At 48.5% G+C, this 17,073-nt stretch overlaps 1 protein-coding gene across 6 annotated transcripts in view; it reads right to left on the reverse strand.

The window, feature by feature from the left end:
• KIDINS220 (kinase D interacting substrate 220) overlaps nucleotides 1-17,073 on the reverse strand; it is a 111,452-nt gene that overhangs the window by 83,892 nt on the left and 10,487 nt on the right. For 2 of the 6 annotated variants that reach the window (XM_061569093.1, XM_061569091.1), the window contains exon 2: nucleotides 886-1,042. In XM_061569093.1, coding sequence (XP_061425077.1) covers nucleotides 886-993 — 108 coding nt within the window. In that variant the 5' untranslated portion in view covers nucleotides 994-1,042. Of the gene's footprint in view, nucleotides 1-885; nucleotides 1,043-8,666; nucleotides 9,075-12,801; nucleotides 12,922-17,073 lie in introns of those variants that run through there. The other 4 variants (XM_061569090.1, XM_061569089.1, XM_061569088.1 and 1 more) reach the window with 4 other exon arrangements.

Raw genomic sequence — 17,073 nt, forward strand, 5'->3', positions numbered from 1 at the left:
CGGGCGGTAGGGCGAGTCAAACAAAATTGGTTTTGGCGTGCGGCCCCCCCCCCACCCCCCTCCCTACCGCTGCTGGTGTCCCCGCGGCCGCTCTCCCATTTCTAACCGGCGCTCCTCCCCGCATGCCTTCCGCGCGGACACCTTTTGCCGCGCGGGCTCGGAGAAGTCGAGCACGCCAAACAGAGACATGTAGGGGCTGTGCGCACGGGCGCCCGGGGGCTCATGACCTGACTTTTATAAGAGTTAAAAAAAGCCCGATTAGTTATCCGCGCGAGTATATTTAGCGACCGTCGATGCTCCCCCGCCTCCCTCCCACGAGACACGCAACGGCCAGGACGGCATCGCTCGCGATGGGTCCCGTGAGGACAAGAGGTCGGCAAACCGCCGTTGCTGCCCGTCGCCTGGCGAGGCGCCGATTGGTTGGATGCTGCCCGCCCGGTACGCTACGCTCGCTTGGGGCGGCGTTCGGTGTCCGTGGCGCCGACCCCCCCCCCCCCACCCACCGTAGGGTAGTAATAGAGTGATATACGACAACAAAAGATCTTTATGCACTGGTGACAACAGAGGTGCAGTAAACAAAATGTAATACGATGCGTTTTGCTGGTTATTGGGTGTAGACCATCAACACGCTACACTCGGGAATGTCGTTTAATCCCTTCCTGTTCCGATGACGAACATGTGTGAAAAATTACAAAAAACCAGGTGGTGATGACACGAATGTCATTTTTAAGGTGCACAACATTTCTTCTAATGAGAAGAATCTAGCCGGAGGTATGGGAACATCAATCCCCCCCCACCAAGGTAGGCCCGGTTGGCAACGTACGGTGCGAAAGAAGTCCAACGTACATACGTACAGGTGGCTGCGTCGGGCGCGGAAGGTCTCACCTCGTTGCGCTCGTCGACGCTGGAGCAGCTCTCGAGCAGGACGAGGAGGCCAGCCACGTTGTTCTCCTCGACGCAGGCCAGCAGGCCCTGGGGCAGCAGGGCGGCCATGGCAGCAGCCGGAGCCTGGGCCTCCAGGGCCACCCCCGCCACCTCAACCCTGCGCGTGCGTGTGTGCGTGTGTGTGTGTAACAGCACGCACAGACACACAGGGAGAGATGCACACAGATATACAACGCGTGGGCACATGAACAAATGCCGTTAGCGAGCACCTATTAAGGCCGGCATGGCACACAAGGGGGTGAGTGGCACCGCACTTTGTCTCCCCAAAGCTGATGTTTACACGCTGTACCGGATACTCATTCAAGACCAAGTCAACCTAACGGTGGCTAAGGACTGATTCAGATATTCGTCACCGATGTTGGCCATGAGAGAAAGACTCCCGGTATAGCCTTAACAGACTGTTGGGGCAAGGGCTCTTAGTGAACACCTATGAAGGCTGGCACACAATGGGGTGGGTGGCCATAGTCACACCCGGCCGGCTTTGTCTCCTTAATAGCAATGTTTTTCCACACCGCACCAGCTACTCAGTCGACCAGTGTTGGCTGTAAGCGGGAATCGAACTCGGGCTGCCAAGTCCGTAGCACAGCGTGCTAACCGCCACACTACCGCTCTCCTCTCCCCACATACACACATACATACGTACACCCAAAACACGAGCGCTGAGCCAGTGCCAAGAAAACACTCAGTTAATCCTGCATATTTCAAACTCTAATCCCCATGCCGCACAAGGTCCACTCTCAACAACCTTCGTAATTTAAAAGCAAAGCCACTGTGCTTACACTGTCGGCAATGGATGCAAGCCATAAGTTGAAATCTGTATCTGATTGGAACGGAGTTTGGGGAAACTCAGCTGTTTATCATCACACAGCAAGTCCAACCAGTCCACCACTGATGTTTTTAGGAAATGTTTAGAGTGCAGTGTACATTCCTAAAGTTTTAAGCAGGGCTATTCTAGTCATTACTAAGCAAATATAGTGCTTCCGAAGTATCATACAGATGTTTGTCCAAGAGATGCAGGACCATTTGTAAACAAATCCCATGCAGTGTCATCGATTTAGTTAATCGGGGCAAGATTATCCCTTTTGTGAATTGCTCAATTAATTCATGACCTGTGAGTGAACGCAACCAGATTTACGGTGCGCTTTGTCACGCAAAGCAAAACGTCTCGGAGCGTTGATCCCCATCTTGGCAGCGGTCCCTGCGCGGCACAAGGCGACTCGGCACCCGGCTGAGCGATAGCCGTTAGTGTGCCAGTCAGGGATGAGATGATTGCCGTGCGGTCGAGCCGAGGGCACCCTCAGTGGCAGCTGTCCCTGTGCGGCATAAGGCGATGGGCGATAGTGTGCCACTCGGGAGGGGGCGGAGATGGTTGCCATGTGGTCGAGCCAAGGGCACCCTCAGCGGCAGCTCTCCCTGTGCATGGGTCAGCTACGCGGGTAATTTGTGGGTATCTTTGCACGTGATTTTATTCTAATTTGAACTCAGATTGGTATCGTGTGTTTTTCGTTTATGTTGTGAGAGGAAGCTGCGAGAACCCAAAGCGAGCCCATGCAGAGTAGCGAGAGAAGAGACAAACTCCGCAGAGAAAGGTGCCCCGCTGCGGGTATCGAACCAGGGCCCTAATTATCTGCGAGGCGCGAGCGTTGCCACTGCGTCACCCCCCCCCCCCCCCCCACTGCCACCCAAACCGGACAAAGATTAGGATGGGGCCCGATGCTCAGAAAAAAGAGAACGACGAGTTTGTGTCCTGGTCCAGGAGTGTCACTTCATCAAACAAAGTGAGAACGTTCAGCGAGATGAACAATAATGTGAATTATTATAACAACACTCCACCACAATAGGTCCCACAGAGATACAGCTGCTCGACGCGAGCGATACGTGTTCTGATCGTGCATTGTCTTTGTACTTGATTCGAAGCTTTCGTGACTGCAGGAATCCATACTCTTTAGTTCTTTCGGTAAAGTCACGTAGGTAGAAAAATAAAATAAATCACGACGTTTCGGGCGCAACACAAGCGTCCGTCATCAGGTGGGAAAGCAAGGCCTGCTGCTGAGGCAGACTGTTTTAGAAGGTTTGAAATGTGTGTAGCCCAAAGGTCATAAAAAAGTGGGCGGAGCTGGTGATGTTAATGTGAGGGATTAGCATGATGTTAATGTGAGGGATTAGCATGATGTTAATGTGAGGGATTAGCATGATGTTAATGTGAGAGATTAGCATGATGTTAATGTGAGGGATTAGCATGATGTTAATGTAAGGGATTAGCATGATGTTAATGTGAGAGATTAGCATGATTCTAATGTGAGGGATTAGCATGATGTTAATGTGAGGGATTAGCATGATTCTAATGTGAGGGATTAGCATGATGTCAATGGGAGGGATTAGCATGATGTTAATGTGAGGGATTAGCATGATTCTAATGTGAGGGATTAGCATGATGTTAATGTGAGGGATTAGCATGATTCTAATGTGAGGGATTAGCATGATGTTAATGTGAGGGATTAGTATTCATATTCTTAGGTTTTTTCGGTAAAGTCACGTAGGTAAAAAAACATTAAAAAGTAAAATAAAAGAATGTTTTTATTTTTATTTTATTTTTTTACCTACGTGACTTTACCGAAAAACCTAAGAATATGAATCATTGCAGTCACGAAAGCTTCAAATCTAGAATGAAGTGAGGGATTAGCTTTATGTTAATGTGAGGGATTAGCATGTAACTGTAGAAAAGGAAAAGAAGAGCGGCCTCCTCGACGAGGGAGTGCAACCCATGCTTTCCCACCTGATGATGGACGCTTGTGTTGCGCCCAAAACGTCGTGATTTATCTTATTTTATACCTACGTGACTTTACCGAAAGAACCAAAGAGTATGTCTTTGTGCTGTTCACCTTTTGGCGTTCTCTGGTCTGGCACTGGTGAGACGAGGCCTTAAAGAAGGCTCTCTCTGGTGTAGGCCAATCAGTTTCAAAGACAATGCATCTATTATCAGAGCATTTTTCAAGGGACCTCCCTTGCCAGTCTCAAAATATAAGAATAGGTTTTAGGCTTTCTGGCAAAAGAACAGGTAAGAAGATGTCAAGTTTTTTTTGTTGACCAGTGTAATTAATAGAATGCATGATGGCATTGTCTTTGAAACGAATTAATCGCCTTTCTCACAACACGCCTTTTGGCGTTCTCTGGTCTGACACTGGCAAGACTAGGTCCTCCAGAAGGCTGTCTCTGGTTTAGACCAATCTATTTAAAAGACAATGCCATCTATTATCAGAGCATGTTTGTTTGCATGTTCACCACGAGTTCGTGTGGTTGATGCAGACCCGATTCCGTGCAAAAGGGTTTCTATTTGGTGTTTGCACATCCTAACACCTGTTTTATTGCCAGAAAGGGTAACAACTATTCTCACTTTTCCTCATTTAGCAAAAGATTAATGCTGTTATTTTTGTTTCAAGGGCGGGTTAAACCATATTTTGGTGTGCTCCTTCAAAAATGGGAAAATCAAAAAAAAAACGAATTTTTGGGGGGTGATGCTAAAAGCGAGCAACCCCATTAAGGGCAGCACGGCACCACGGGGGGAAGGGGGGGGGTGGGAGCCGCCACCACCCCCACACCTTGCCACCAAGGTCTACCCAGCGCCAATGATTACGCCTCACTGTGACCCTAGAAAGACACCCAGGAACGGTTCGGATGTCACTTGCCACTGGGACTGCACATGACGATAAATCATGCACACGTAGCCAGGATTTGCAGAGCAGCGAGCGAGCCACTGGCACGGCTGCTTGTGTGTGCTCTCTGACAACACTCCCACCGGGGAGGGGGGGGGTGACGACGGGGGGAGGTAGTGAAGTGGGGGGTAGTGACGGTGGAGGGGTATTTTTGCCTTGTGTATGAGATACACAACAGACTGTTGGGGCAAGTGCTGTGAGCGAGTAGCAGCACCTATGAAGGCTGCCACGGCGCGCACGAGTGGGTGGGTGGCCACGGCGCACGAGAGGGTGGGTGGCCAGCAACCACTCCCAGCCACCTTTGTCACCCCAGCGGCGATGTTTACACACTGCACCAGGTTCTCGTTTGAGACCGAGTCGACCACCGTCGGCAGGCCCGGGATCGGTTCAGATAATGGCCACCGGAGTTGGGTGTCCGTGAGCGGGAAACCGAACTCGGCTCGCCGGGTTCGTCGCACGGCGGCGCTAACTGCTGCGCTGCCGCTCCCCAAGACACAAACGCACGCACATCAAGATGCACGGACATTCATGCGCACGTGCAGATTCCCACACGCGTGCAGATTGCCACACGCACATGCATGCGCGATCGTACACGGCTCCCATTAAAAATAAAACACACGCACGCGATGCCCAATGGTGGAGGAGACCAGTCACGCTGTGCAATCAAACACGTTCCTGCCAATAACTCACGAGTATTAATGCGCAAGATATTTGCTTAACTACCTCCTATTATACGTCCATCACCGCCACGAGTTACAAAATAAGCGAACGTTTTAATATGCAATAACACACCGGGGAATGGACGTATTATAATAAAAACAATGCGATTAATACTTTTAAATAAGAACCATGGACTATGTATTAATCGAACCTTGTGAGCTGCAATCAATAAAAATGAACCCTAACAATCAGGAAAGCCGCTTTGCTCTAGCTCTGAAAAGCCTCGAGAATGACCATATTCTAATTTTTTTTTTTACCCTTCTATCTGGCAACAAAACTGACACCTTTTTTTTACAAGGAGTCATGTTTGCATAGACCACAATACCTGCAGCCATAATGCAAACAAAAAACATAACTCTGATAATATATGCACTGCAAAAAAAGGTGTCAGTTTTGTTGCCAGATAGAAGGGTAAAAAAACAATTATCATATTTTTAACTGGCAAATGAGGTTCCAATGGAATGACCACATTACCAACAGAAGCCTGAAGGTGGCTTTAGTCTGGGCTCGATGAACTGCAGGCATTAGCAATTCACCCCGAGAATCCTGGAGGTGCCTTCGAGATGCAAGGTGTGACACGGCGGAGGAAGGAGCAGGTCTGTGTGTGTGCGTCACCGCTACGCCGTGCCGGCACTTTGAGGACGATTCCCATTCCTAAGTTGCGACGTTTCCGCAGAGGGGAACGACAGTGAACATGGGCTGCAGCACGAACCGATTTCATCGCGGCACGGTAGCGTAGCGGTTAGCACGCTCACGGCCAACACCAGTGACGATTATCTGAACCGGTCCGGGGCCTCCCCTAGGTCGACTCAGCCTCAAATGAGTACCCGGTGCGGTGTGTAAACATCGCCACTGGGGAGACAAAGGCGGTCGGGCGTGGTGCTGACCATCCACCCCTTCGTGTGCTGTTCCGGCCTTCATAGGTGCTCGCTAACAGCACTTGCCCCTACAGTCTGTTAAGGCTATATGGGGGATCTTTGTCTTTATTGTTTACACAGTAGCAGGAGCGGTGCCGCAGTGGTTAGCGCGCTGCAGTATGAACCGGTGATCCGAGTTCGATTCCCGCTCATGGCCAACGGCATTGACTACCTCCCCTAGGTCGACTCAGCCTAAAATGAGTACCTAGTGCAATGTACAAACATCGCCACTAGGGAGACAAAGGCAGCCGGGCGTGGTGCTGGCCTTGATAGACGTTCGCTAACAGCACTTGCCCCAACAGTCTGTTAAAGGCTACACGGGCGATCTTCGTTTGTATACACAGTACACCTGTATATAAACTTATGGTATGAGCCTACGTCCCATTATCTGGGCGTATATTAAGGCTTGAACTCTCCGAAAGATTACTCACACGGTGACAACACTCTCTACAAAACGAGGCAATCGTCATCATGTTTTGGCGGGCGTTGTGATGTGCACTCCGACTTGCCGAACAACACACGCGGCTCCCGTGCGCATCCAATCACCCCCCTGGCGACAACAGCGGCATCAGTAGCAGCAGCAACGTAAACTGATGCGCATAATTGCCAAGGCGCGCATCATTACCACACCAAACCCAGCAATCGGCGCAACACCGCCGGTAGAGTCATGGCACGAAAAGCACCGTGGGTTCCGGCTCATGCTCAAGAAACGTTGCACTCGACGATAACATGACCCAAGGTTGTGGCTGGAGGTGAGATGAGGTTGCGAATCACCATCGTTGTCCGTCATCATCGTTATTATTACCATCGTCCCCGTTCGCTTACCCAGGAACGCCTCGCCGAGTCTCGCGACTCGTTTTCAGGAGGGTCCTGTTCAGCTTTAAAAGGAAGGGGGCGATGCCAGGGCAACAATTGCCGCACGTAATTGCAATCGAGTCGTTTGAGGGTAAAATGTCAAATTTGGCTCATGACACCAGGCATGGTGGATACTACACGCCCACAGGTTCTCGTTTACACAGTGGTTGGTTCGTCTCGCCACCGCGGTGCCCAGTGGTGAAATGTTAACTCCCTCGCCTGGTGTACAGGAGGTCGTGGGTTCAATCCCGACACTGACACCTGCTGTATATTTGGAGTTTGCATGTCTCTTTCCCCGTGGTCGCGTGGAATTTTCTCCGGGTCCTGCAGATTTTTTCCCCGCCCTCCACATAAACATGCGTTTAGAGTATTTGGCCGCTATATATGTCCACGTGATAAGCCACTTCGTTGCGCTATCATTTGTGGCCAGATCGCTTCTAAAAAAGAGCTTTATTGCTCAGTGGGCCTTATCTGGCAAAATAAAAAAAATGGTTTACTTTAAAACGTTCTAAAATGTGTGTCCGCACAACGGCAGCTAAATGTTTCTCGGGCTGCGTCTTCCTTTTTGGCGGACAACGCGAGCGGTAGACACCGGGTCTCCTTCGCCCGTCTCAGTGGGGCTGTGCGGGTGGGAGGGCAGAAGCGGACGATGGAACGACACAACGGACGGAGAAAGCCACACCCCGCCGCGCACAATTCTCCCCCTCGTTTGCAAATAATGAACGCTGCATCTTTGAGCACGGCAATGCTATGGGCACTCACGACTGCGCGTCGGGAGATGCCGTCTGGAAAAATGGCTTCGGCAGGGAGGTGGAAGATGTCACGGTGGTCAAATACGCACAGAGCAGCACGGCGTAGGGGCCGTGTTAAAATCGCCCATCTATCAAAAAAAAGCCATCTCTCACAATTACACACCGGGGGATACGTGATAGCAGTGATGGCAAAGCATTGCCCTTCGTCAATATGAACAGTGAGCCAGAGGGATTTGTGAGACACCCAATTAATAATGCAGCTGATTTATTACGTGATATTCATGTTAGTGAATGTTCAGTTGCGGCTCTATGAAAATGTTCAATTAAAAATTCACCGTATTCCATGACTCTTAAAAAAATATCATTGCAGCAATACAAATTGATAATTATAAGCATATCACAATTTTAATGTGTATTTATTCAAATCTAATACCCCTCGAAATGGATTTCAATAAAATAGACGATCATTTTCTAATGCACGGTATAATGTGCAATCATGTAAAGCGATCGGAAATTAAAGTGCACAAAGCCTTTGTCGAGCATCGAGAAAAATAACACACACACACGCGGATCTCGCAAGCCTGAACAAAAAATGGAAGCGACGCTGCAACAAGCGCGATCGACATGCAGCCAAACCAGACGATGCAACAAAATTCTGAAACGACAAAATAGCAAAAGCGAAAAACGCAATTCAATCGGCGCCGAGGCCCAAGCGCTGAAATGCGCGGTCATGCGATGAGGCGATGTGAAGGAATATTACTCACGACATGTAAATCCTTTTGTCGGAGGCGCGCACGCAGAGGAGGCAGCAGCAGCAGCTGTGTGAGACCCGCAATGGTTCTGCAGCAGCCCATCAAACATTTATAGTGCTCGCGTTCACGCCGATACCACGGGGGAACCGCATTTACAATTCAATGTCATCGGGCGCCATGGCAACGCGGTCCCCTGGGTATGATTTTTTTTTATATATCTGGGAGACACACCAACAGCCCACACTTGGCAAACAACACACCCGCTTGTTGATCCACCCGCTCACCCAAGCTGGATGCTTTTACATTGCTGTTGACCGTGCGATTAAGCGTTATCGTAGGGGTGCAAAAGATGCGTCGATTAAAAACTGATTCGTCCGTTCACGATACGCGCCACCGAATCGATCTCGCGTGACCCCGGGGCGCGAAAGCAGAATCGTTTACGGCGTATGCAAATTGATGCGATGTGTGAACATTTAGACCCGAGGCTGACACAGCGAACACAACTGTTGAACCCACTGTGAACACAACCGTCATTTTTCTAAAAAAATTGTCTCTTTTGCGATTGCACGCGATTGTTTCTTAACAACCACAATTCCTGGCGATTTTAATTCTCGCATGACATATGTGGAAGTCATGTGCAAGGACAAAGTGCCATTGCCTGAAATGTATGATTTCCTTTCAAAGCAGCGTTATCGACGAATGTGTTATTGCTGTTTGTGCTTGTGCGCCACTGCCAATGCAGTATCACCAAACAATGTATTTACTCCATACGTCAGGAGCTTCCATTTGATATCAACCTTACATCTAGACACAATGTGTGGATAAGGCAAACGCATATATATTATATGACTAAATATATAAGCACGTTCCATCAGGAGAAAAAAAAATCCCAGCATTTGCTTTCGAACACAAATTGCCAAATTTGGTGGAGATGTGGCAATTTTTCCCGAGTGATAATTGGACAGGCCGCTTCCATTATCAGAAAGCGTGCAGGGCTAATGGTGGCTCTCTAAGTATGTGTGTGTGTTGAACTTCTTCCGCACCTGTACGTAGCCAACCGTGCTAATCACAGGTGTGGTGTGTGGCCAACAAACTAACCACAAAGAGCAGTTTTAAATAAAGGAGTTCTCAATCTAGCTGATTTAAAAGTGCAAAGCTCCAGTGGCTCCCTAATATCGAAAAGAAGAGCATTCCGCAGAAATGCATCTGAAAGCGCGCGATGCAGTGGACCATCTTTGTTCGATGGTTAGCCAAAAGCCGCTGCGAGGATGACCGCAGTTCGCGTGATGATTTATGCTCTTTGACGAGATCAGCAAGGTATTGTGGTTCATTTGTGGCAAGCAATGTGTGTAATGAATGTAACCTTATAGTCTATTCGTTCAGCAACCAGAAGCCATCACCGAAGAGACACGATCGGATCTTGCAGAACCCGTCATGACATGTGCCAAAGAATGTTGTACACGCTGCGGCTTGCTCAAGTTTTTGTCAGACGTTCCGTAGAGTAGCGAGTTGTAAACGTTGGTAAACGTGCGCGCAGGGCCACATACCGTTTGCTGTGCGTGGCCCACGGGAGGGAAAGGCCAGCACGGCAAGGCGACTCCGCTCGCTCCCCGTGCACTCATCACGTTGCACCAGACATTTTCCTTTCGCGAAATTCGACTCTTCACTATTTTATATTTGCATACCAGTTCAGGTTTCGCATCTCTTTTTCCCCCTCGACTATTCGTGACTTGGCAACGTGAGGAAAAGGTTCAAAACGGTTCCTGGCTTGCCGCGCTTATAGAAATGCCGCGGTGTTATGGTTAGGACGCTGGGGGGCTTGCAATCCAGAGATCACCGGTTCGATTGCATCTCCTGGCACGGCAGCCGAAACAACGGGTAGGTTTATTAAACCCACCACCACCCTGCCTCTATTCACGCAGCAGCATCAACGTGTACGACCACAGTCAATCGGCAGGTCGGAGTGTGGTCAGTGCGGAAGAGTAGGCCTAATAACCTCCAGAGCGCCCTCTAGTTGACGTCCATCTACCATCAATGATTTGGGTTTTTATTTGCCTACTTATTAATTACCGTGAGGCCTGCCAACATCTAGTTCAGGGGGTCAGCAAATCAAAACAACAACAAGAGGCTTAAATTTCGATTTAAAGCTTTCGTGACTGCAGGGATTCATCTTCTTGGTTCTTTCGGTAAAGTCACGTAGAATCTAAATAATAAAATAATAAAAATAAAACATAGTAAAATAATTCTCACGACGTTTCGGCCACAACGCAAGCAGCCGTCCTCAGGTGGAGAACAGGTCTGTCGAGAAGACAGAGTCTGAATGACACGCTCCAGGCTTGGAGCGACTATTTAAGCTGGGATGGAGGGGCGAAGAGCACCTTGACAAAAGAATTTTGCATTTCCCATGGATATGCTAAATTCCTCTTGATATGCAAATTATTTTGTCAAAGCGCTCTTCGCCCATCCATCCCAGCTTAAATAGACGCTCCAAGCCTGGAGTGTGTCATTCAGACTCTGTATTCTCGACATACCTGTTCTCCACGCGAGGACAGGCTGCTTGCGTTGTGGCCGAAACGTCGTGAGAATTATTTTATTATGTTTTATTTTTATTATTTTATTATTTACATTCTACGTGACTTTACCGAAAGAACCAAGAAGAAGAAAAAACAAGAGGCTTTTTTTGTTCTAATTCGGTAAAAGATAACCTCAATATTTCAAGAGCTGCAAGGCTCGTGGTGAACACGAGACGGTGATCCTTAATAAATAGCGGTCACGAAAGTGTCGTTTACTGAGCAGCATGCCGGGTTGGTGACCCCTGCCCACGGTTGACTTCCGTGGTGAACTCCACGTTTATTGTCAGGGGTCGCCAACCAAAATAACGAGAAGAGACATTTTCCTATTCTCTGGGTCTATCGGTCAAGTCACGTAGGTCGGAGAAGAGACATTTTTTTTCTTCCGAATTTTCAAGAATCGCACTGCAGACATTGAAGAGCAGCATGCCGTGCCGCGGGTTGGTGACCCCTGGTCAGAGGCGGAGCTAGGATATTTTGCGCCCGGGGACAAACTATAAAATTGGCGCTCCCCCCGTTTAATCACATTTTCCTATCACATCGAATAAGGAATAACAATTTAAATTTTAATGAAACATTGTATTCAAAGAAGCAAATTTATAGAAATTATATTACATGGCTCACTCAGTCACTGTCGTAGACTGGTTGACATAGTCTACAAAAGATAAATTTTTCTTGATTTCACTGTCACAAACTGGTCAATCACGTAATCAAAATCTGTTTTTTTCCAATGTTCAACGCTAAGAAGAGCAAGATCGCTGAGACGATCTTGTCCCATTGAAGTTTTAGGTTGAGGTGTAGATTTGTGCAGTAGTTTCAGGCTGCCGCACCCGCCGCAATAAGTTATAATGTAACGTTGTAAGCCTCATTTTGGCGCCCCTTTACCTTGGCGCCCGGGGACACATGTACCCCCCTGCCCCCCCCAGCTACGCCTCTGCCCCTGGTCTAGTTTGTGTGTTTTGCACGTGCCCATCAATCGGAGATATTCATTTAGAAATGTTGAAGAAGGCAAAAGTGAGATTGCAATGAAGATATAATGTATAATCTCTTAATGAAGACAACAAATCATACAAGACAGAAGCATAAACAAGGCAGCCAACCAGCCTGGAGCAAGTCACCGCTCCAAATGACATACCCAGATTTGGTTGGTTGAGCCTTAAGACACTACCACTTAATCTTAACACGGCCGGTTAAGTAAACAAAACATGCGATGTATTCAGCAATCTGTTTGGGTGGTGACGGGTTTCACGACACATTTATATATTTACGCGATCGAACCCAAAGAAACCTGCATTGTGAACGAAGAATGCTATACCAGATGCAACATTTACACAGGTGGCTACCCGTCAAACAAAGACGGTCACTGCATCGGGCGCTTTCAGATGCGCTTCTGCGGCCGTTAGAAACGCTCTACCTTCCAAAATTAGTAAGCCACTGAAGCTGTGTACTTTTAAACCCAGATTGAAAACTCATATCTTCATAACTGCTTTGTGTTTAATTTATAGTCCTTCCCACGCACCTCCGATTAGCACGGTTGGCTACGTGCGGTGTGAAAAAAGTCAAACGTACATACGTACATTATGCCCGAGTCAAGCAGCCACCTCGCGGAGTGGATCAAATGAAGAACCACGTTGCAAGAAGTCGAGGGCGATCGTCCCTATAGCCGAAGAAGCGGTGCAACAGCGCAAACTGGTCCCACGTGTACGTCCGCTCGTCAAGATGCCAGAGTCCATTGCTTGCGTAGCATTTCATCTTAGATTAGGGAGTGGGTCGAAGTGGCCGGGGCGACGCGGGGGCAGCGCTCCGCGTGTCAGAATGCCGAGTCAGCGCCGCCGAGACCGCGCGCGTTCAAACACCGAGCGCCGCTCCCACGCGATGTCAATGAAGTGTTCTCACGCGTGCCGTGGGTGCCCCTCTGTCCGGCAGGCAAATGTTTGCTTTCGCATTCAAATCCTCGGCTTCTCGCGTGAAGATGCCACTCATTACACACAAAGTGCTTGCCACCAATGAACCACGATACCTCGCTGATTTCGTCAAGGGGCATAAACCATCACGCAAACTTGCGGTCACCCTCGAAGCGGGTTTTGGCTAACCATCGTGGGCTGTGTGTCATTTGATCACCACTCGCAAAATATTGTCAGGTCCTATAATTTTCATATCAGGGCTGTACGACACATTCGGCTATTATAGTATCGACGAGGCTTGATTATCACAACTCACTACTCTACGGGACGTCTGGCAAAAATATTACCAAGCTGCAGTGTGTACAACATTCTTTGGTATGTGGCGTGACGGGTACTGCAAGATCCGACCATGTCTGTCCGGTGCTCACTGAGCTGCATTGGCTTCCAGGTTGCTGAACGAATACATGAAGGTCGAACTCATGACACACAAAGTGCTTGCCACAAATGAACCACAAAACCTTGCTCATCTCGTCAAGGAGCATAAAGCACGCAAACTGCGGTCATCCTCGCAGCGGCTTTTGGTTAACCATCGAACAAAAGCGGTCACTGCGGCCGTCTGGAACGCTCATTCTTACGATATTAGGAAGCCACTGGAGCTACGCAATTTCAAATCTAGATTGAAAACTCATTTCATTAGAACTGTTTTGTGCGTTTAGTTTGTTGGCATTTCCCCCCCCCCCGCACCTCCGATTAGATCGTTTGGCTACGTATGGTGCGAAAGAAGTTCAACGTACATACATATATTCTGGAGATCATCACAATTGATGATCCAGCACTGGTTGATTCACTCCCACTGTTCGCTCACCGGCCACGCACAAAACATGGCAGAAGCGGATACTTGATGCAGAGAATGTCAAGAACCATAGAACATACAACGACTCAACGCTCGATTCACAACTAGGAAGGAGGCCTCATCGCAGCAATACACCACTCCGCTACTCCTGACGCAACCATCTGGCTCAACCACCCCAATGGAAAATTGCCGACGTTGCTCGACACCAGCGGTTCTCAGAGTGCGGTTACGGGACCCACCGGCGGTCCGCAACAGTCCTCCACGTGGTCCGCGGGGCTGTGATGCAAACGAAGGTCGATCCGGAAACAATGGCAACGTTCCTTGCCAATTGTTTCAGACGTTAATTAATATTTTACTCGTGAAATGTAATAAAACTAGTTAAACTACCCTGATTAAACTACTCTAACCCAATGATGTAAATGCCCCCCCCCCCCCCCCGCATAAAAAATATGTTCCGAAAATACAAATTATTTTGTATTACTGGTATTTAGGGAGAGAAGTGAATTCCTAATTTCGATCGGATCAATGGGGTTCATTAGTAATAAATCGACATTTTGCGACCCCCAACTGCCACTGTGTAGCATATTATTACCTGCCAGGGACTCTATGAGATGATAGGACAATAGTCTGAGTCAATAAGTAACGGCAAAGCAGTTATGTGACTCAGAATTGTGCGTAGTTCCGTATACAATACACGACTTCCCTGAAGGCAAACACCTTCAGCGAGCGCGATGCCGATCACACAACGCGGTTCGAATTTTACCCTCGATCGATGGCCGCGCCATCGCCGCACACGCGTCGAATAAAAAGCAAGGGACAAGTCCTTACTCACTAACAACTCCTCTATCATTTTCCATTGCTGGAGGGGTTGCCCCCCTACCCCGACCTGAAAATCCTGGCTCCGCCATTGGGTAGGGGGCTGGGTGGTCCGTGGAAATGTCTGCATCGGCCAAGTGATCCGCGAGCCAAAAAAGTTTGAGAGACATCGCTCTACATCAACATGAGCTGCACGGAGAAGAGCTCAGCCCCCGTTATTATTCTTCCACTGCTACTACGACCACGGCTGCCGTTTCTGGGAACTTCACTCGTTTGATTTCACCACCCACATCGAGTTCTCGGTCTGCCGAGAACAAACCACGCTGTAGGGCACGACGCTTCTTCTCTTCATAAAATGAGCCAACACCCTCTGAATGACAACAATTTACATTTGGGGGAGATTAATTATTCAACCCTGACATTCTCACACTGTTCTGGCTCACAATCTCTCTTAAAAGTAATTATATAATAACTTACATTTGCAAGGCATATTTCATCCGTACATCTCAATGCGTCCCGTGTATGGAAAGCAGGAAATAGACAGAATGTGCAGGGTAAACGGCTATAACTAGAGGGTTAAAGGCCAGTTTAAAGAGGCGAGTTTTAAAGACATGTTTTAAACGCAACTATATCTCAAGGTTTTTATAATTATACGGCGTATAAAATGCAACGCGATCACACAACAAAGAGAAGGAAAGCACAAATATCGACATCGGATACTGCTACGCTGACAGCTCAAACGACATTCGGCCAAAATTTAAATTTACGCCAGAATTTCAGGCGCCGTGTGCCAAAGCTGAAATAGCAGCAGCAGCAGCGGCAGCGGCAACAACAACAGCAACAGAGATATCACCAGGTCAGGGAAGAGCCCCCTCCTACGAGCCCCCGCACACACCAGCGGTGGTGGCGTGCCTGCCCCAGCTCACGTTACATCGCGTGCCGACCCAAACCTGGCCGGAGAGCGCCTTTTAATAATCCGCGTCCCGTACTGCACACGTACGCTCGGTGCGCAAAATAGGTTGACGCCTTTGCAACAGCACCTGGCGGTGAGCCACGCATTTCTGCCCGAACAAGTCAAGCTGAAAACATGAAAGTGGGAAGCAAAGCAAAGAAAAACTCAACAGTGACCTCTTTCGCCGCCAAGAGATGAACCTCGCAGCAGCGGCGGCGGCGGCAGCGGCGGTGGGATGATTTGCCGCAAGCGCACCGGCAAATCGATCGCAACAATTGCAGCGATTCGGCTGCAATTTGTTGGTGGCAACTGTAGAGGACACGAGATGCTGCAGGGACATCACGAGACCCCCCCCCGCCCCACCCCCACGAGACCAAAAGCTATACGATCGGAAAAAAAAACTTCGATATCCCTTCTCCGGGTCCTCCGCTTTTTCCCCCCACATTTAGAATGAACATGCGTTTAAAGTATTTGGTTGCAATACGTTTCCACGTGATAATGAGCCACTATGTTGAGCTATCGTTTGTGCTATGCCAGGTCGCTTCTGAAAGAGAGCTCTTAGCTCAGTGGGCCTTACCTGGTCAAATAAAAAATGTTAGTTTAATTGTACAGACAAGTCTTGAACAGGAAGACTAGATGGGATTATATACTCGTACATCAATTAACTTGCCCCAGCATGTCCAAACCTATTTGGCGGGTAGCTAGACATTCGTTTAGAACGAGGTTTCCATGAGCTTAAAAAAATATCTACATTACTCGACAAATCACGGCATCGTTACACCTGTTACCTTCATGTCAATCGGCGTCGGGGCTACACGGGATGTGTTTTCAAGCGGCATTTGTTTAAGGACATAAACCTTTGGTTAAATAATGACCTTCCAACTTAACCCTTTGCCATTGCAATGACGCACGTGTAACACCATTGGTTTATCTTCCGATTCCGTATGTACGTATGTGTACGTCATCGGAAAGGAAACCAGAAGAAAAAATTAGGCAACTTTATCAGTACCGAGGCTCCCACAAGGCAATGCGGGAGGGTGCGTGAAACAGATTCGCATCCAGCTATCGTAGAGTGCGGTCGTGTCGCGACAGTTCTCTGCATCAAATACAATGTCTTGAAAAACAACGGCGCTACGCCTCTCGAAATTCAATAAATGCGAACCGCTTGCGCGATCCGAGATTCAGCAGCGAACAGGACCCCCCACCCTGCAACTTGCAGAATTGAAACACTTTGCTAATTATTTAGAAGTTGTGCACTAAATGCTTTTAGAGGAAGTTGATATCAATGGTGCACAATAAACATTATGATGCCGTTTGCTCTTGC

The sequence above is a fragment of the Lethenteron reissneri genome, chromosome 42 (assembly GCF_015708825.2).
Source record: "Lethenteron reissneri isolate LAM-NWPU_2019-01 chromosome 42, ASM1570882v1, whole genome shotgun sequence".
Lineage (NCBI taxonomy): Eukaryota > Metazoa > Chordata > Hyperoartia > Petromyzontiformes > Petromyzontidae > Lethenteron > Lethenteron reissneri.